The 21,051-nt window shown below is 35.0% G+C and overlaps 3 protein-coding genes across 3 annotated transcripts; 1 reads left to right on the top strand and 2 right to left on the bottom strand.

Annotated features, from left to right (window-relative positions):
• Positions 1 to 1,312: 1,312 nt before the first annotated feature.
• Positions 1,313 to 4,442, bottom strand: LOC117327883 (cytochrome c oxidase assembly factor 4 homolog, mitochondrial-like). Its single transcript, XM_033885109.1, has 2 exons — positions 4,279 to 4,442; positions 1,313 to 1,902 (listed from the first exon to the last, which is right to left on the bottom strand). The coding sequence occupies exons 1-2, from the start codon at positions 4,414 to 4,416 to the stop codon at positions 1,807 to 1,809; spliced, it is 234 nt and encodes a 77-aa protein (XP_033741000.1). The 5' UTR covers positions 4,417 to 4,442; the 3' UTR covers positions 1,313 to 1,806.
• Positions 4,443 to 4,588: 146 nt separating this feature from the next.
• LOC117327882 (D-aminoacyl-tRNA deacylase 2-like) lies at positions 4,589 to 7,402 on the top strand. Its single transcript, XM_033885108.1, has 3 exons — positions 4,589 to 4,794; positions 6,085 to 6,154; positions 7,038 to 7,402. Exons 1-3 carry the CDS (start codon positions 4,672 to 4,674, stop codon positions 7,370 to 7,372), a joined length of 528 nt encoding a protein of 175 aa, XP_033740999.1. The 5' UTR covers positions 4,589 to 4,671; the 3' UTR covers positions 7,373 to 7,402.
• A 4,465-nt stretch (positions 7,403 to 11,867) lies between these two features.
• LOC117327881 (BTB/POZ domain-containing protein 17-like) lies at positions 11,868 to 15,881 on the bottom strand. Its single transcript, XM_033885106.1, has 4 exons — positions 15,809 to 15,881; positions 14,297 to 14,590; positions 13,665 to 13,763; positions 11,868 to 13,004 (listed from the first exon to the last, which is right to left on the bottom strand). The coding sequence occupies exons 2-4, from the start codon at positions 14,512 to 14,514 to the stop codon at positions 11,900 to 11,902; spliced, it is 1,422 nt and encodes a 473-aa protein (XP_033740997.1). The 5' UTR covers positions 14,515 to 14,590; positions 15,809 to 15,881; the 3' UTR covers positions 11,868 to 11,899.
• Between the last annotated feature and the right edge of the window lie 5,170 nt (positions 15,882 to 21,051).

Raw genomic sequence — 21,051 nt, 5'->3', positions numbered from 1 at the left:
CAAAATCATCTTCCTCTTAATTCTATGTACAAACTTGTTTTCCGATATATTTAACAAATTAGTGAAAATATCAAACAATATGTGATATCAATGAAATAATTATGTTGTAGCCATGTTTGTGGTGTGAACAACCTGTTGCCATGGTTTATCCAGAACGGTTTGTTTATTTTAAACTTTGATGTATAATGTGTGAAAAGCGACATACAAACAGTTTCAGTCTTTATGTTTATACTGGTGTATGAACTGAACTAATACAATATTTTTTTTATTAAATAATCAGTGTTTGTTATTTATCTCAAATGATCAAACTAGAATATTTTCATTAAACTCATGTAACATTAGTCTAGAAGTTGTCATTTTAATAAGAATACAGACAAATTAAAATGAAAATGTTGAGACAAGAACAACAGATGATACCAACATTATAACGAAACCATAATTCAAACTCAAAATCAATTAAACAAGGGCAAAACAAACAGAAATATAGATTTGTATGGCGACTCCTGAACAAGTACTAGGAGAAAAAGACCAGTTCCAGAAGTGTAAGCATCTACTGCTTCATCCACGACACCTGTCATACAAATCTAGGTCATGACACACCCAGTGTGTTGTATCAATTCTGACATCACAATATCTGGAGCTTGTATCCAAGTGATTGTTGTATCAATTCTGACATCACAATATCTGGAGCTTGTATTCACATGATTATTGTATTGATTCTGATATCACAATGTCCATGTAACGACAAAATGCATTTTCTGTTCTTCCATATTTTGTTGCTTCCGGTATCAGGATATGTCATGACCTTCCATAATTGTGTTGATATCTGACATCAATGTCATGACCTTCCATTTATTGTTTTGGTATCTGACAACAACGTCATGACCTTCCATAATTGTATTGATATCTAACATCAATGCCATGACCTCTGTTTTGTTGTATCTTTTCTCTCTTTGAAACATAATTATTTAAGTTTAAAATGACTGTTACAATTAATCTATTGGAAAACAAGGATGGACAGTATTGCAACAGCAATACAAAGTCCCCTGCCTGAGCTAGAAGTGCACCTACCACTGGTATTCATTTCCCATTTTTTTTTGAAAAATGGTTTTTCGAAAAAAACAAATGTGGGATGCACAACTACATGTTATACTGATCATGTATACCAAGTTTCGTTAAGATCGGAGTAGTACTTTAGGAGGAGTTGTCCGGATAACTATTGCGTGACAGACAGACGGACGGAGGGTAAACCTATCGTCCCCCCCTGTTTTTCAAACGGCAGGGGACTAATAAACAAAACAGAAAATGGTGGTTACTGTGAAAAATATTTAATGGAATACTTGTATAAATTGTCCATATAAAATATTGGTAAATTCAACAACAAAAAATTCAATATATTATCTCAATACAACTGATTTCCTGAAACAGAACAGACAATATACATCACAACATATATAGGTCCATATGCTGCCCTAATTTAAAAATCTGATATCCCTGAAATTAAAATCGTCAACACATGAAGATGGGATACATGCATTACCATTTTAATTGTTTTGAAATATTTTTTACACTCAAACAGCATGACTACACTAATGGTTTTACATGTACAACCATTCAGGTTATACAAGAGTAAAAGACAATTGTAAAGTTCCGTAAGGACATCAAGCCACTGACGAAGACTTAGTCAAGATGGTTCAATTAGCAACACCACTAGTGACTATGATGACGATACTTAGCATGCCGCTTGTTTTTCCAGTGACCAAATTAGAACACACAAAGTAACCGTCTGCTGCAAGTTTATGAAAGTCATTTTTTCTTCTTCTGTGACCTCTCAACACATTCCCTGAATTCCTTCACTTGATTCTGACATTTAGTCCAGTCTTTATTATCAAACATACACTCCTGGAAAAGTAAAATAAGCGAAGATTCACAAAGTGATCAACTCAGAAAAATGGCATAGCAGGTGGTCATTATTACCAGAATGTTATATGAATACAGAATTTCCAAATTAGTTTCCCCTTGCGAGATCTTAAAAAAAGGAGACAATATGCTTCCGACTTGTCGCTTGGTGGGCAAGAACTGTATGCTATGAATACATGAGAAGCAGGGACGCAGTAGAAGTAATCAAAGTGTCGAGGCCACTCATAGGTGCTGTGCCTGAGGGATTCAAATACAGGAGAAAAGCAAGTATTATATAAATATAAAATGGCATGTAATAAAAAGATATTTTTGTTGTTTTTAAGTGCATCCCTGAATGTCTTACTGATGATTATCCTTTGTCATTTTAAGGAATTTTATTTTCTTTAAAAGGCTTTGGTTGCGTTAAAGTTGTGATGAACTTTGAAGAATTACGTTTTTAAACCTCACTTGAATTGGCATACTATGATTAAGTTAAATTCTTAGATCGATTAATCCATAATGTCCGTCATGTTTCTTGATAAACCACACCGCGATTCCCTATATATAAGATTCCTGTGAGTTTATTTTGGTTTCTAAGTTTTTAAATTGTACTCAATTTACTGCTTTTTTTCCCTCTCTTTGTAATAACTTATCTGTATCCTGATTAGAGATCTGACAATTCTCATTAGAAGAAACTCATCTCTCTGTGACTTGTTGAATCGCACCTTCACGTTATATATTTTGTGCAAGCATTTCACTATCGACTGATTTAAAACAGGCAACCTCTTTATTGCTATAAGAATCTCTTGCGGAAACAACCTAACTTTAGGTTTTGCCTAATCAATTCAACTAACTCAACCAGCACTGCCGTTTTTGTGTGGCCTAATTCTCGGAAAGGACGAACCAATCGGAAGTATTCAACTTTCATTTTAAGTATCGAATGTAAAAACAATTGAAGATTTCACTTGAAAAAATTTTCAAATGGAAAATCTGAGACTAAAAACAGTATTCGATATTGAAAGTCACTTCAAGCTCTTGGGTTTAAACAAGAATTCCACGGAAGTGGATGTGTTGCCTGCACATCATTCAAACTGATCTGCTCTGCAAATCAAAACAAGTTTCATGCAAAATTAATGTGGTTTTCATACAGAAACCAGTAAGCACTATATATGAAGTTTTAGGTTGATTGACCCAAAGGGAACTGGACAGTTTTTCTATTTATTTACAGTGACTTTGACCTTCAAACCTGAAAAGCATTCCCAATTAAGCAAACACTTTTGATAAGGAAGCACTCTACAAAGTTTGAGTTTGATTGGCCCAAGGGAACTTGAGTTATCGCATGGAAACTAATAACAACACTTTGTTGGCTCCCCTTCTTTAACATCCTCACCAATTTCCAGTTCAATGGCACCAGTGGAACTAAAGAAGAAGTACAAAATGTGTTTTACAAATATGGTGGCCATCTTGGATTTCGGATCAGCCCGAAAAATAACAACATGTGGTCAGGATCATCTCAGGATCATTTTTGGCAAGTTTCAGCTTAATCCCACTTGTGGAACTTGAGAAGAAGTTTAAAATGTGAAAAGTTTACGGACGACGACGGATAAAGCACAATGTCTATAGGTCATCCTGACCCGGCTTTGGGTCAGATGACCTGAAAAGCAGTAATTTGAGTACAATTTTAAAACTTATCAATATATACTGAGAAAGTTATTCACAGTAATCCTATATGCAGGGAATCTTGATGTGGTTTACAAGAAACATGACAAGACATCATGGATTAATCAATCTAAGATCTAGAATTTTACTTAATCATAGTAAGCCAATTCTAGTGAGGCTTAAACATGTCATTCTATTCCATTCAGCGTAACTTTAACACAACCACAGTCTTTTTAAAGTAAACAAAATTCCTTAAAAGTCATAGGATAATCATCAGTAGAAAATCAAGGAACACGTAGAATGCACTTATAAAAACAGCAAAAAATGTCCTATTATTTTCAGCAATTTTCTCCTTTATTTCGATCCCTCATGCACGGCAGTTACGGCACCCACGGATTTTTTGCGCGTGTGATTTTGTCTCGTTTTTTGTCAATCGTTTTATAAAATGTGTGTTAATGATATAAGAAGAACCAACCAATAATGAGGGAATATCTTCATGCCATTATGGATCCTACTGGCAATAATGCAAGTCATGAACGTTTTAAGTAATGCTTAGCAACTGATGTTTTGAACACTTGATTAACATTATGTAGTTCAGTCACATTTCCATAAAAGATTATCTGATGACATAAGTAACAACCAAATCCAGTTACGTAAATCGGCAGGCCATCACCGGCATTATCAAAAATAAAGGTTAAACACAACGCACACATATATTACCTGTACTGCATAATGTTGATCGAGACATCCAGCTTTCTTCAACAGTTTTTCAACCGGGTCATCGTCGTCGTCTTCTTCACTTTTGGTTGGTCTTTTAGATCTATCATGACCCGGCATGGTAGCACCGTGAGTGGCCATCTTGTTTATTGTCGCTTATAAACTTAAAAAAAAAGAAACACGAACCAATACACAAAGGGTTTATTTCCGTTGAAAAAGTCTAGTATTTGGTCATTTTTTATTTGTTTTCTTTCAAAAACCATAGCATTGTAATTTGCTAAATATTCTCTATGTTTAGCTTTTGTCGAATTGTCGTTGCGGTAAGCGACGACCACAAAATGAAAGTAAAAGCCGACGCAATCTATACGTAACGTCTTGCCAACACTGCTACATGTGATGGCTACAGAGTCTGCGAATTCCAACGGTGCCGTCAAGGCTAAGCTGGTGTTACAGCAGTGTCTTTCTGCTAGACTTCAAGTACAACCTGCCACTGAGTATGAGGAAGCGAAATACGTTGAGGTAAACTAAACCTGTTGTTTGAGAAATATGCCTACTGTAGTGAATAGAATGGTATGATAACAACGGATAAATATGAAAATCCTAGCGATAAAAAAACTGTAAATAATACCAATGTAGCGGGACTGGACTGGGTCGATCATCGGTGACCAGGTAGCTCAATCGGTAGACATCCGGCTAGTGTTCGGAGGTCCCGGGTTCGAACCCCGGTCTGGCCGCTACATTTTCTCCTCTCCTGTTACACCAATATGAAATAGATTTATTTGTGAAAGAACAGGGAAAAAAAGAAAAATAACATTCCCGCTGAGTGGCAAGACAGGAATCCAGCCCGGGTCTCGGGTTCGTAAAACTTACGTTGTGCTCTTGTACAATGTTATTTTGATTGTGCCTATAGCTAGCTGTTCATCTTGAAATGAGGGTCTTTCTTAATTAAATGAAAAAGGTACAAATTACCCAATATAGAATGGTCTGTTTTATTCTGAAATTTAAGTAACAGGACAAGAATAACGTTTCACTGAGTGAACTACAAAAATATACTCAATGTATTGAGTTTGTCAACTTTCCTTAGATCATTCATTTAACATATCTAATGAGAAATGCCCTCAGTATGTTTTGTTTAAAAGTGGAGAGTATAAGAAATCTACTGAGATGTGACGAGTGGTCACCTGGTACTAGCTCAGACTGGCAGGGATTTCTCTTTAGCCTAGTGTAGTAGGTTGAGAGCGAGAGTTCAAGCCCCAGTGTGGGCAGGGTATTTTTCATTACTCCTGTTACATATGCATGAATTTTTCTCTTAAAAACATGGCACATAAGGTATTAGATCCGGAAATTCAAATTTCACTGTTAAAAATGTCAAGCTTAGGGTACAGAAACATCTATACTTTTTTTCTTGTCAGCTGCTAAAGATTATCAGAACTCTGGATCAGATAAAAAAATATCCAAAAATAACCATACCGAGTAAATTCAAGACCAATTCTAAAAAATAACTTGTGCTTCAAGCAAAAATGAATTTGATTTCCTCTTTTATTATTGAGCCTCAATTAAAAGATATTCTTGGAAAAGTTGAAATTGCATTAAAAAAATATAATTTATATTGTATAACTCCTGAATACTGTTATTCTTTAATCCTTTAAATCTTGTTCTCCTTCAAGGTGCATGTCCAATTAGAAAAGGCCCCTGTCCTATTTGGCTGAAGACACAGTTGTCCATATTAGTTATATCTAAACCACCTAATTTTACATGTCTGCACCAACTCCTATACTTGCAACTTACTTCATATTGGTTTTTTTTCAGATTGGGAAAGGTATAATCATATATGTATGCTTCATGAATGGAGCCACAGAGGGAATAGTGGAGAAAATGGGTAAGATGTTTGAGAAGCTACAATAATTGTATTACCAATACATGTACTTTGTATTGATGTATTAGAAAGTAAACATGTAGAAAGTGTACATCCAGAGATTCAACCTGTCCAGAAAGTGGCACACTAGATTTTGTATGAGAGCTTGCTACATGCGCCTTTTTCCATTAGGAATCCTGATAGGGGGCCGCGGTGGCCGAGTGGTTAAGGTGTCCCGACACTTTATCACTAGCCCTCCACCTCTGGGTTGCGAGTTCAAAACCTACGTGGGGCAGTTGCCAGGTACTGACCGTAGGCCGGTGGTTTTTCTCCGGGTACTCCGGCTTTCCTCCACCTCCTAAACCTGGCACGTCCTTAAATGACCCTGGCTGTTAATAGGACGTTAAACAAAATAAACCAAACCAAATTTCCTGATAAAACTTGTTATTGGCATATAATTCATACTGAAGATGTACCAGAAAATTGAAATGGTCTATCAGACAGCTACTCCTGGCACATTTGTATCAGCAGAATGATGATAAAACTTACCTGGTTCGGACTAGTAAAATGCCCTATTTCTCTATTGGTGACACTTGAGGCCATCTTAGGGTTTATAAGTTAATCCTTTAAATTTATTGAAGGATCATGATGAAACTGATATCTCTGGTTCCCTTACTGATGTGGAAGCTTATATTTGGGAGGGATTAGAAAATGTAGTATACAGCAAGTGTACCTAATCATTGCTAGTTTGCCTGATCCCACCGACACATAAAGGGAGTAAAATTGTAGAGAAGGGAACCTACAGTACCTCCAGTAATTACATTCAATGATTTCTAGTTGTCAGCAGTCTTTAATCTGCCATACATGATACACATGTATAAATCATTGCTAAATTTTTTCATTCCAGTGAAGTGTGCCCTGAACACCTGTTTGAGCCCCTCGGAAGATCCATCAGCTACAAAGAGAGTTTCAGTATTGGATCTACCTGGAGATGTACTCATCATACCTCAGGCAACCCTTGGGGGAACACCTAAAGGGAAACAGATGCAATATCATAAAAACATAGCCAAAGACGATGGAAAAAAGTTATACTCATACTTTGTCTCTTTGTGTGAGGCCTCGTTACATATGTCAGAGAAAGCCAGAGAACAGGGAAAACATGTTTGTGCTGGGACTTATGGAAATCTACAAGTATTTCGCACAGACACAAATGGACCTTTTACCCATTTACTGGAATTTTAAGAGTTCTGAAATTAAATTATTAAAGTAGCCGATTCTGTTTTGTTTATGTTCATTGAGACATAGAGATGTGTTTTAGTAATAACAAAGCCTTCACACCATTCTATATTGCTCCTACAGGTAATCAATCCTTGTCCCTTAGGATTGAGGAGTAAGTCAAGGTCATCAATTAGAAAAAACTAAAGTTAACCTGATATATCCTTACCGTAGCATGTAATTCTATGTAACAAACATGTATATTGTGACTCTTGGCTCCTTTAATGTATCGGAAGTTATTTAAGGGTTGGCCCCAGCAATATCAATGTTGTGATTGCTCCTAGCTTAGCCCACGTGCCTGAATTAAAGGTGAAGTGAGATTTTGCTTTGATCCAGCATCTGAAAAGCCAGTGGAATTAAATTGGTTAAAATCTACAAATGACTCCCTTCGATAATGAAGTGTTATCAAGTTTGTAGGATAGAATCATGACACGTTTCCCTTTAAGATCACAGAGTTACTTCTAGTAAATATGTTTGATTCTTTAAAATGATTTTCCAGCAAAACTAAGAAGGCTTGGTAGGTCAAAGTACTTGATATATTACAAACTATATACATATCAAGTTTGTATGGAACTACAATCCATAGGGACTTGGAACAAATTCCCATCCCACAATATACATGTATATATATGTATTATAGTTCATTTATGGTCCTTATATACCCACTTTGAAATAGAAAATGTTTTATTGTCCTTTCCAGCAGGATTTCCTCTATTTACCCTTATATATTTTCTTAGAATAGGTTAAAACTCTGCCAATGACTTTTTCTTCTTTTTAAGCCACATGTTTTCTGTTCTTTTCAATGTACCAGTAAAAACGTGTATTATACAATCTTTGAAACTTAGGAACAAAATTTAAAGATTTAAAATTTTAGCACATTTTCTCCTTATGATCTTTCATCAAGATCGTTATTTGGACAAATTTGTCAGGCTTTTATCTCATCATGCTTTTGGCAAAATGTCATGACCTTGGGATTAAAGATTTTCATGTTTGATCATGTGACCTTAAAAAAGTAGGCCATTTATCTGAACAATCTTGGTAGTCCTCCATCCCAGCATGCTATTTTATAATGCCACAATGCCATGGTCCTGGGCTCACAGCATGACCTGGTTGTGTTGAGAAATTGTTAAAGACACATTTAATCGCCATAACCTTGAAAATAGGTCAACGTTATTCACCTGAACAACTCGACAGTTCTTGGCACCATAACATCAGGCATGACCTTGAAAGTTGTTCAACATCATTCTGTTGTACAAACTTTTCTTACTTCCTTTTTTGGATTTTGGCTCTTTTAACCTTAGCATTACCATGAATTACTGACTATAGTCCTGGAGGGATGAAACAGCCATGTGATTATAGTTTAATTCATTTTGGGACATACCTGGTATATACTACATCTAATATCTCTTATCAAATCATATTTAAATGCTTTTTTCACTTGTGTGTCTGTTATGTGATCCTTACTCCTGGCATATAAATAGGTTTTGAAGTAGTGAAATAACCAAGACACTTAACTCGAGAAGCATTAGTATGAATATACATTCATGTTACCAATGGGTGATCTCATAGGTTACAAAATTAAAACAACTAACCTAATTATCTATTCAGAGTCCATGTGTCTTATTGGAATCAACACTACAAGTCATAAAATATAAAGATTCAAATTGATAGAATGCTTCACTGAGATGTTATCAATAAGAAATTTAAATAAGAAGCTGTATACATAATCAATATGGTTGTAAAATCTTAGGTAAATTTTCCTTATAAACAAAAACAAATAACAATGACTTTATTCTTTTATAAATAGTTTTATTGTATATTATATATCAATACAATAATAATGACTAGAAATAAATAACAGTACTTACTACAAGCAAGTATATATTAACAATAAGCAAGCAATATTTATTGTATGTGTGGGATAAAAAAATTCTGGGGACCATAAACACCAATATAATCAATGCAGAACTCATTTAATTATATAATATATAATGTGAATGTTTCTCTAATAAAAGAGCTTTCTCAATTCAAAGCATACATGTATATACATGTATATGAAATATCATGTCATTCCATTAGTAGGTATAACTATGCATCTAACAAAATTACTTATAGAAATGAGATAACTAAACAAATTCACAAAGTGAAAATAAAATCTTAAACAAATACCACTAATTATCAACGCTGTGACATTACAAGTGATTATATAGTTACAACAAATACCACTATGTATATATAAACTTCATACAAGACATATTTTCCATCACAGGAGAATAAATACATATACTGTTACAAAAAGCACCACACCAACATCATACAAAATATACCATCACAGGTAATTATTGTGAAAAATTAATCCTTTAAATACAAATGGTGTCACTATCCCTTATACATTGTCGTTTCTGACAAACTCAATAAGCCTAAATAGTGTTATTCTTTATCATACCTTGTTGTTTCTGACAAACTCCGCAAACTTAAATGGTGTTATACTATTCTATATCATACCTTGTTGTTTCTGACAAACTCAGTAAGCCTAAATGGTGTTACTATCCCTTATACATTGTCGTTTCTGACAAACTCAGTAAGCCTAAATGGTGTTACTATCCTTTATCATACCTTGTTGTTTCTGACAAACTCAGTAAGCCTAAATGGTGTTACTATCCCTTATACATTGTCGTTTCTGACAAACTCAGTAAGCCTAAATGGTGTTACTATCCTTTATCATACCTTGTTGTTTCTGACAAACTCAGTAAGCCTAAATGGTGTTAATTATCATACCTTGTTGTTTCTGACAAATTCAGTAATCATAAATGGTGTTATTATCCGTTTCTGACAAACTGTCTTGTGCTAGCTTGTCAGTATAATGGTAATGTATATATATGCTACAGGACCATATCGCACTTTGCAGAAATATTCATTGTTATATGTCTGTACCACAGATTTTGATAGATGTGAGTAGGCATTTTTAAAGAATTTTACTTCAGTTACAGTTTACAGGCCATATATCATAGTTTTAGAACATTAATGACTCTATATATAAGCTTATATATATCATGACTAGATCAGTCGTAACAGTATCCACATTCACATGACAGATTGTATCACAAATTAACATGTGATGCATTCTCTGAATTTCAATGGAATATGCAGATCAAATGTACAACTGTATAAGCATGTATGTCACAACCAATTCACTAAGTGTCACCACCATATCATTACAGGATCTATGTCAATGTTGGAATAGTATAGATTCTGAAGTAGGAAATATATGACTAGCTATTATAGTACAAGGGGCGGGGTACGGTGTCAACACAAACCTTATGATACAATCCCTCCCTATAATTACAATGCATTTTTGTTACAGCTTTTATTTTCAGCCAGTGAAATTTTTAAATTCACAACTTGGCAACATTAGGTATTAAAGTGATCTGACAGGACAAAGATCATGTTTGACAGAATGATTTATATGGGCTTGCCCTTACAACCTTATATATTGGTTATCCAGCAGAGAGAAGAAACAAGTTTATACATTATATATAAACACAACCGTTGACGGCTGCTCCTCTGTAATCCTGGGATTCTGTCCAAAAAGTTGTAAATAAAGGTGCTGTTCAGGGAAATGCTACTTCATATCACCATATATGATAAAGCATTAACAATGTTTCAAAGAGATCAACAGAAAAATGTAGAAGATCTCCGGACAAGTTTATGCCAGACGGACGGAGGTCATCAACTTTAACGGTGTATAAAAATCACTAACCATGAATAATTTAGTATTAAACAATGAACTGTATAAAACAAATCATGTATATCAGCAAAAGTCCTCCAAGGCAAGATAATTACATATTTTCAGGAATAAAACAGTTTTAATCAATTCATTTAAATAGTTTTGTGTTTAAGTGTTATGCAGTAAAAGAATATGTACATGTGCTTTTGTTGTTGTCAGCCATATTAGAAAATGGCAGAACACTGGCATTATATGGGGACATTGTATTGTTAATGCAATGAATTTGAACATGATTGGGTGAGATATGGAAGATTGCTCAATACTCTAATTTGCCCAAGTGAAAGACATCTATCTGTCAGAATGTCTAAATTGGGTGTCAGGGCCAGAGGAAAATTAGGCTATTTCTGATTTCATAATCAGCATTAGAATTTAGTGTACAAAATCCAAAAAAAGATGCACACATTTTAAGTCATACTATGAAAGCAAGTTCAAAATATCAAAGTAAAATTACGTAAATATGTATACATTAACAGTTGATTTATAAAGAGGCAGTTAAAATAAAGAGTACATTTCAGCAGTATTCTATTAAAAACATCAAAGCACTAACAATTTTTACAGGCAACACAAATAATTTTGTACTCAGTGTCATGACTTGAAATTATTGTAGATCTATGAATTCACACACACATACAGTATATACATTTGTATATAGCGAGTATGTTTTGTAGCATTTGATTATCTATAGAATGTTTCATGATTTTTTATCATTACTCTTTCTTCTCCTTTTCATCCAGCTGAATGTTTTGAATCTTCAGGAAAATTTTTGCTTCAAAATTTTTGCCGACTAGATATGGCGACTTCTTAGATTTAAAGTGTTCAACAGGGATAACATTTTCCACCTTACAATGACGGGACTTATTATTGAACTGGTGTGATATCCTACAGCTGTGGGCAATGTACTTCATGTTTTCTCGGTAGGCATATATGACTAGGGTGACATCTAAGTCGACAATGTGCTGGGATGATGAACACGTGCGGGAGACATTCAGTACAGTATTATCATTCTGACGCGACATATACATTCCATACAGTGGATGTGCCTGGTAGAATCCTTGAGGATAAAAGGCAACATCAAAGGACACAATGCTACCATCTCCCACCTCTATAGGGAAAGGCTTTAAATGTATGGGCACTAACATACTTGTGACAAGCTGGCTTTCAGTCTTTGGTGTGTCCATGTAGCTACGGAGCTTGAGTTCATCACAAATACGGTACAATTTGTGGTGGTAATTACGGTAGGGCTCCTCACGAGTGTGACTCATAAGATCACTTGTATGAAGTGAATGACCTCGGTAAGCCTTCATCAGCCGGTTTCCAAACAACTCAGTGTAGTCATTATATAGATCCGAATTCTCTACCTTGAGGAGATCAGCTGGGGCCATCATGGTGAATCTCATATGAGGAAGAACTGCTTTTAACTTCTCTAGCACAATATCTGGATCTTGCACAGCCTTTATCCATCGCTCAACCTCCATCCACAGTTGGTACTCACCCTCCACAACAATTTCAGAACTCTGCAAAAATTCCACCATGACTGATACAGTCAAATCTAACCAATCAGGAGCCTTCTGGATAATGCTGAAATTTGACAGGATGAAGGCTAAACATTTCTCCTGTAAGTGCTGGCCGTTGGTTACCTTGGCATAGTGGTACCAGGTGAGTGTGCGATTAGTGTCGGGTGATGTGACGATGTGACGAGACATGTACTCCACACAGGTTTTATGAAGGACATGTATACCATACTTGTCGGCTAGGATCAGTAACTTGTGGACCATGGATGTTGTTAGCTCCACTGAACCACTATAGATATACCTGTTCAAGAGATGAAATTGTTTTGATACACAATTAAAATGTCCTCAAGTGTAGTAAATCTAATGCAAATAAAAATAAGGGCTATTCCAGAAATATCTGTGTAGGAGGGGCAGGAGACACTTTTATTTAGATTTGATGGATGACAGGTAAATCTCCGTTTTCTAGTAATATTTCATCATTTTTCTTTTACCTATAAATATTGAAACCAGAGGAGCCTATATTAACTTTAACTATAATTGTGTTATTGCTATTGATGGTGCAATCATGGTAGTGTACTTTTTTTCAAAAATGAGAGTGGGCGATGGGGTGTTATAATAGGGGGAAATAAATGGCCTTACAATAGTTATAAAATCAGCTTGTAACAAATTAACAAATGGCCTATAGCTACATGATCAGAATAAATGGGTCAATACTTACTATTGAAATAAATTCTAGCTAAGTACACAGAATGACAAGAAATTGTTACCATCTATCTCTTGCCAAGATGGCAGAGAAAAGGTTGAATTTATGGACTAGATGAATCAGCCAGTGTTGTTAAATTAATATATGGTAATGATGGAATGACTGAAAATATACTAGATACCTTTATCTTCAATTACATGTTTATTAAGTTAATGAAGATGCAATTTAAAAAGATAATTAAATCATCTCTATACCTACTTCAGAAAGTCTGGGAACACTGACACACATTCTTCATCCTCTGTAAGACACACCTCCGTTTGATTTGATTCCTGCCACCTTGCTTCGCTAAGCATAGCTCTACAAATACCATACAATGCAATTTAACACAATAATAAAAAAAGTTGAATTCAGTAATTGTTGTCTATCTACTACATCTTACCCTTCACAATTTGGATATTTATTTATGATTATATAAATTATAAATAGATCATCATTTTAATCAATATTTGCATTTGATGAATGATGTATGACAATGGTATTACAGTAAATATCCTGAGAGATTTAAGCATAAACTGGTTGTGCAAAGGAGACTTATAGCTGATATTACAATCTACACAAGAAACATTTCAATTAATATTTTAATTTACATTAAAGTTAATATTGCTATAACCTCATTCATTTGGGAAGGAAATTGGTGAATAGGGAAATATTTTTCAGGAGTAAACTGCAAATTTTAGGAATTTGACTTAAATATTAAATAATTTCAATGGAAAATGCATATGGGGTCCATGAACAACCCCAAAAATTCCACAGAAAAAGCCCTATTATCCAACTTCATGGAGTTAAAACATTATTACAATGCTATTACAATACAGTAAAACACAACTTACTCAAAAACTTCACTTGCTGTGACAAGCATAATTTTGTGAGCATAGAACCTATTGTCTCCAACCACAAGTACAATGTCACTGAAGATCTCAGAGTTGTAAAGTGTACGGAAACGGTGAATGAAATCATCTTTGTCTTCTATAAGAGCAAGTGTCTTATCCTTTTTGGCTTGTGAATCTTCTTCTCTTTTCGCAGTGCCTAGCTTTTTAGTGTCTGCCATTTTGTCTGGACTTGCAGACAAGCAGAAAATCAATGTTCAAGTCCAGTCTGCAACCACATATTTGGCATTCAGTCACCTATGATAAATAAATGTAATAAACAAGTATTAATTGTAGCTTAAGGTGGATCATGACACTTGTACTTTCAATATCATGAAATATATTAAGGGAATCATAAAAGATTATATAATATTATATTTATGCCAACTAGTTGATATCAGTAAATGACTGGTGTTGATCAGTAATTGGCAAACAAATTTTGCATGAAAATTTGAGAGAAATTGACTAGCTGCACATGCACAAGTAACCAGGTCGTCTGTGTCAATTAAGACAAACCTGCAGGAATAAACGTGTTAGCCACATACACGCTTACCAATATGTCTGGTTAACTTACACACCTTTTTTGTGTGTATAATTGTAAACTAAAAAAATTTAATGAGCTTATCTGAAAAAAAAAAATTGTGAAACAGTTACAATAATATCAATGTATTAGTGTTAATGCATGTGCCAGGCTTTTTTGTAAAATACATTGTCAAAAAGATTAAATCGGACAGTTTATATAGTTTACATGAATATTAATACCCATTTTTATCATGAAAATTATCAATACAACACTATTTAGATCATTTGAACGAAAACAAGCCTGGCAGGACATAGATAATCACTAATAGTGTGACCAATACAATGATATTATTGTAACTGTTTCACAAAAAAGAATAACTGTTTCACCAAAAAAAAAAAATATTTAGATAAACCAGAGACATATGTCTCTGGATAAACTCTCTAAATTCTAGTTTTTGATTATATACGGTACCAATTATAAACTAGGTCTTTTTATCGAATTCAAATAATTCTATATTGAAATATCTGTTTCTGTAACTATCTCTTAATAAATATACCAAATCAAAACATTTGTGGAGGGGTTCGAATTCATCATTGATTACAAACCGTTTGGTTATTTCTCAAATCTTTCTCGGGACAAGTGTACTGAAGCACCTTAAAGAAACTACAACAGAGTTAGTTGCATGGATAAACATATCAAAAAATCTCCATTAACAAATTCTTGGACGTGACAAATATCTCCCTGGACACTTATTCCCCGCTGGTGGTCACTCATTATCAGATATAGGCTGATAGGTGCAACTCATCATTATCATAATCGTCAGACCTGTAGCAGGACAACGTTACGCTATCTAAAATAACAAATTGCATTAAAACTTTCCATCACAAACTGGAATAACACTGCGGCGATACAATGCAGTAAGTCGTGATACCCTATAGGTTCATACAACTTACATATTATTTGCAGATATAGTCTATTTGGTCTCTGGAAAATGCATTTTTGTTTACCATCCACTTTTACTTCCGGTCCAGTGGGCGCGTTCTATTCCATACACACATTCACAGAATTTCTATACTAGAGTCTAGATACTTCTGATATTGGAATTCTCATTATATAGCGCCATGATATATTATTTCAGGTTAATCAATTTTGAAATATTTAGTACATAATAAACGTCTCCGCTTACAGTATCCCTAAGAAGGGTTGCCTGGGATGCAAACGAGATTGAAGAATCCGCAAAATATCTTTAGGTTCCAATTGAAACCTGTACACATCTCCCTTCTTCAGCTTAGAAAACTCTAACTGCGAATAAATTAGTGTATACGCAGTGAGAAAATGCTCAGTGGATTAATAAGCGCGGGAATAGGTACCATAACTTCTGACATCGTCTATTTGTGACGTTATCGGAACGTCAACTAGACGGCGCCATTTTGAAAGGACTGATCAACGCAATTTTAACGTTTTGTCCTGTTACCTGATGATCGCTGCACAAAAAGCTAACGTCAAGTGAGTATTTTGTCAAAAACTGAACAGAATAATGCGGAAATTAGTGCATATTTAACTTCTCCACGTGGTAATTAGCTAACAATAGATAGCTGAAGCGTGCAGTTCCAAGAGAACATTTTACCTCGTCACTAGTACTAAACACTAGCTAGGCCTACTAATAAATCTGTGTCAAAACACGATGTGCTTGACAACCATAGTTAATCTGAGACGGAAATTGTGAATTGTAAATATATCAATTAGGCCTAATTAAAAACGTTAAAGATATAAATGGAGTGAACTAGGAGATAGACAAGTTTTATATGTTATGTGTTCAAAGTTACCTAGAGTAGTTAAAGCTATACGCTATAGTCAGCCAAATCTATGCGAGTTGCTTCCCTTAGATTAGTTGTTAATTAACCCGTTTAAGGTTAACGGCTTTCATTTGTTGTCGTCTATGTCAAATAACCAAACTGTAGCACTTGAAAGTCAGTCATGGATATGTTGCACACGGTCCGTGGGACCAGTGGTCAGTGCATAGGGCTTTAATTAAAAATGACGTTATAGGGTTTTAGAGACGCCCATATTTCGGGGTAAAGGTCATGATTGGTCAATTGACCACATCGTCAATTTACACATATTTATTAACTCTCAGGGGATATAAAAAGACTTGCACGTTTTGCATAAGGAGTTGTGTCCTAGGCTCGGTTATAACCGGAACAAGGACGTTAAGCCCCATCAATCAATCAATCAAGCATAAGGAGTTGTGTCCTAGGCTCGGTTATAACCGGAACAAGGACGTTAAGCCCCATCAATCAATCAATCAAAGCATAAGGAGTTCTCCAGTAGTTTTCAGTCTAAACGGACTTAGTGCCGTTTGGATGTACATATTTAGGATGTAAATATGTAGACTTAGTTTTGTTTAAATGTGTGTGAACTGTTAAGTGTGAATGCGCCGGCGATAGTGTGGAAGATGGATGGAACTTCATTGGATTATATTGTACTTTCGGGATTTTCATGTGGATTAATAAATATCAGTAAACTTTATATCCTGTGTTGAATTATGTTTATCGCACCACAACCATCCCAAAAAGAACTTTCACGTCCCTGTTATGGAGAGCGGACGTTACATAAAACAAAAATATTGAGTTGTTTCTTTTAATTCTGTTTACAATACTGGTGTCTTTAGATTCACTGGAACTATATTATCTTAGCAACCACGGCTGCCGTAGCTACGCTAACGCGCTAACCATAGGAAATGTTCGTTGCCAACTGCGGGCGTACTACCGTAAAGCAGTCAAAATGAGGTACTATATGTTCGTTGCCAACTGCGAGTATACTACCGTATACGCAGTCAAAATGAGGTACAATCCTTAAAAATCTTTTCTATTATATATTGTTATAAGTCTCTGGTTTCAAAATGGTATTCATTTTTTCAAGTGCTGCGTTCGCAATGACGCACAGATATGTTTACAATTTAAATTGATGTCATCATTATGGCTAAAATTCCAATAAATGGAATGTACAGTAGTCCTAGAATAATCTCTAAAAATCTATAGGGCGGATGCATTGACATAGGTCTCGTACGTAATTAAGCGTTTTTATCATGTACTCCATTATAAATCCGTTTGTGTATTACTTTAGTCGAAATCTGGTAGAAAAAAAACCAAAAACAAACAAACAGTAATTAATAATTGCATTCTGTAACACCACGAAAATCGACCCAGATAACTAAATAACAACGCCCAACTACAATAATCTACTACAGTACTCTAGTTCAAAATTCCAACATTGGAAGCATCATTGGTATGCAGGGACAAATTGTCAAAATAAGGAAAATGCCACAATATTCTATAAATAAACATATACACAAAATGTATATAACTTTACCTACATAATCTCAAAGATACATGTAAGCTATGTAGTTTCATGACAATCCGACAATCGGTTCATTTCAAAAAGCTTATTTAGTTAAACCTATTTCCAGTTGTTCTTCTGTAAAGACACTGTTGAAAATTCCAGTCCGTATATATCCGCTTTCCCCCTGTAACCAACAGTTAATTTTGACGTTTCATCATTGCAGTACTTTTAAATTTGATGTGGTAGTTTTTTCTGTCCTCTTTGAGCTTGCGTATTTCCAAAAGCGCTTCATCAAAGCCTAGCTTATCAAACTCTTGTCGGTTTGTTTTATTAGTCCCCTGCCGTTTGAAAAACGGGGGGACTATAGGTTTACCCTCCGTCCGTCTGTCCGTCCGTCCGTCTGTCTGTCTGTCTGTCCGTCCGTCCGTCTGTCTGTCCGTCCGTCTGTCTGTCTGTCTGTCACGCAATAGTTGTCCGGACAACTCCTCCTAAAGTACTACTCCGATTTTAATGAAACTTGGTATACATGATCAGTATAACATGTAGTTGTGCATCTCACATTTTTTTTTCCAAAAACCAATTTTCAAAATGGCTGCCGACTTCTCATTGGTTGAGACTTGTTCGGACAACTCCTCCTAAAGTACTACTCCGATTTTAATGAAACATGGTATACATGATCAGTATAACATGTAGTTGTGCATCCTATATTTTTTTTCTTTAAAAATTCATTTTTCAAAATGGCTGCCGGCTTTTCATTGGTTGAGGCTTGTCCGGACAACTCCTCCTAAAGTACTACTCCGATTTTAATGAAACTTGGTATACATGATCAGTATAACATGTAGTTGTGCATGCCACATTTTGTTTTTCGAAAAACCAATTTTCAAAATGTCCGCCGGCTTCTCATTGGTTGAGGCGTGTCCGGACAATCCTAAAGTACTTCTCTGATTTTAACGAAACTTGGTATACGTGATCAGTATAACACGTAGTTTAAAAAATGGGAAATAAATAGTTGCACTCCTGGATAAGGCAGGGGACTTTGTATTGCTGCTGCAATACTATACATCCTTGTTTTGTTTTGCACAGACATTGTTATTTGCAATGTGCTTTGGCACATATAGCAGTCATAGCAGTTGCATGCAAACCATTTTTCAAATATCAAACATTAAATAATGACATTATTACTTTATAATTTAATTTTGTATGAAACACGCATTTTCATTGGCTGAAATAATTTTGTTATACCTCCATAACAAAATTTTTGACGTTGCGAAATGTAACGTCATTTTTGATTGGCTGATAACGTTGGGTAATAATTTATCACAGAAAAGAGTTCGCCAAAGAAAGCGAAATATCTTGGTGTGTATAAGACGAAATTAAATTATAAGAATTAACATAAATAATTTTTTCTGTTATACAGTCATAACATAAAAAACTGGAGTGTACTCTCTTCATAAACCGCTTCGCGGTTTATTTAGAGTACACTCCAGTTTTTTCTGTTATGACTGTATAACAGAAAAAATAATTGATGTTAATCCTTAAATAAGACAACAATAATACCTATAACATGATAATTTCTCTCCATGTAACTTGATAACTGTACAATGAACTTAGGATTAGATTTCAGTATTACATTTTTACGTTATTTTTATTTCTATTATTACATGCAAAGGTCCTACAAATCACGGATGGACTAGTGGTTTAACATTACACGCATAGTAATCCAGCATCGACATTTTATAAATAGACCTGTACCATTTATTGGATTTGAAAAAAAAGTTTGTTACCATGCTTCATCATTTGCTTAAGATTTTTCTTCTTTCAGAACATTTCCTTAGCCATTGCGTACGTTGAACGCATTCATTACTTAGTTTCGAAAATATTATTTTCCATTGGGATTGTAATTGGAATTTAAGAAAATACAAGGTTATGAGCTATAGGCACATTTTCAAAAGACACGTGAGTGACTAAAATTTTAATGAACTACAATGAGGATAAAATCGTGTAGATGATTATTGTCCTACTTCCCTATTTCCATGCTGTATGTCGGCATACAAGTGGAAACTAAGTTTGCCACCAATATTTGCTTTCATAAGAGACTGGATTTATCATAGATGTTAACACCAGGATAGCTAACAAGGGCAGATATCACTTAACACCAGGGTGCTTACAAGGGCAGATATCACTTAACACCAGGATAGCTAACAAGGGTAGATATCACTTAACACCAGGATAGCTAACAGGGGTAGATATCACTTAACACCAGGATACTAACAAGGGCAGATATCACTTAACACCAGGATAGCTAACAAGGGCAGATATCACTTAACACCAGGATAGCTAACAAGGGTAGATATCACTTAACACCAGGATAGCTAACAAGGGTAGATATCACTTAACACCAGGATAGCTAACAAGGGTAGATATCACTTAACACCAGGATAGCCAACAAGGGTAGATATCACTTAACACCAGGATAGCCAACAAGGGTAGATATCACTTAACACCAGGATACTAACAAGGGTAGATGTCACTTAACACCAGGATAGCTAACAAGGGCAGATATCACTTAACACCAGGATAGCTAACAAGGGCAGATATCACTTAACACCAGGATAGCTAACAGGGGTAGATATCACTTAACACCAGGATACTAACAAGGGCAGATATCACTTAACACCAGGATAGCTAACAAGGGCAGATATCACTTAACACCAGGATAGCTAACAAGGGTAGATATCACTTAACACCAGGATAGCTAACAAGGGTAGATATCACTTAACACCAGGATAGCTAACAAGGGTAGATATCACTTAACACCAGGATAGCCAACAAGGGTAGATATCACTTAACACCA

The sequence above is a fragment of the Pecten maximus genome, chromosome 5, assembly GCF_902652985.1.
Source record: "Pecten maximus chromosome 5, xPecMax1.1, whole genome shotgun sequence".
Classification (NCBI taxonomy): Eukaryota; Metazoa; Mollusca; class Bivalvia; order Pectinida; family Pectinidae; genus Pecten; species Pecten maximus.
The sequence above is the reverse complement of the archived record's forward strand: the minus strand, read 5'-3'. Positions and strand labels throughout refer to the sequence as shown.

Bases quoted from the DNA above. Each gene is read 5' to 3' on its own strand.
- LOC117327883 (XM_033885109.1), bottom strand. From the start codon at position 4,416: ATGGCCACTCACGGTGCTACCATGCCGGGTCATGATAGATCTAAAAGA. The intron at 1,903-4,278 runs GTAATATATGTG...TTACTTTTCCAG, and splicing joins ATCAACATTATGCAGTACAG to GAGTGTATGTTTGATAATAA.
- LOC117327882 (XM_033885108.1), top strand. From the start codon at position 4,672: ATGGCTACAGAGTCTGCGAATTCCAACGGTGCCGTCAAGGCTAAGCTG. The intron at 4,795-6,084 runs GTAAACTAAACC...GTTTTTTTTCAG, and splicing joins AGGAAGCGAAATACGTTGAG to ATTGGGAAAGGTATAATCAT. The intron at 6,155-7,037 runs GTAAGATGTTTG...TTTTCATTCCAG, and splicing joins GGGAATAGTGGAGAAAATGG to TGAAGTGTGCCCTGAACACC.
- LOC117327881 (XM_033885106.1), bottom strand. From the start codon at position 14,514: ATGGCAGACACTAAAAAGCTAGGCACTGCGAAAAGAGAAGAAGATTCA. The intron at 13,764-14,296 runs GTAAGTTGTGTT...TGGTATTTGTAG, and splicing joins ACAGCAAGTGAAGTTTTTGA to AGCTATGCTTAGCGAAGCAA. The intron at 13,005-13,664 runs GTAGGTATAGAG...TCTCTTGAACAG, and splicing joins GTGTTCCCAGACTTTCTGAA to GTATATCTATAGTGGTTCAG.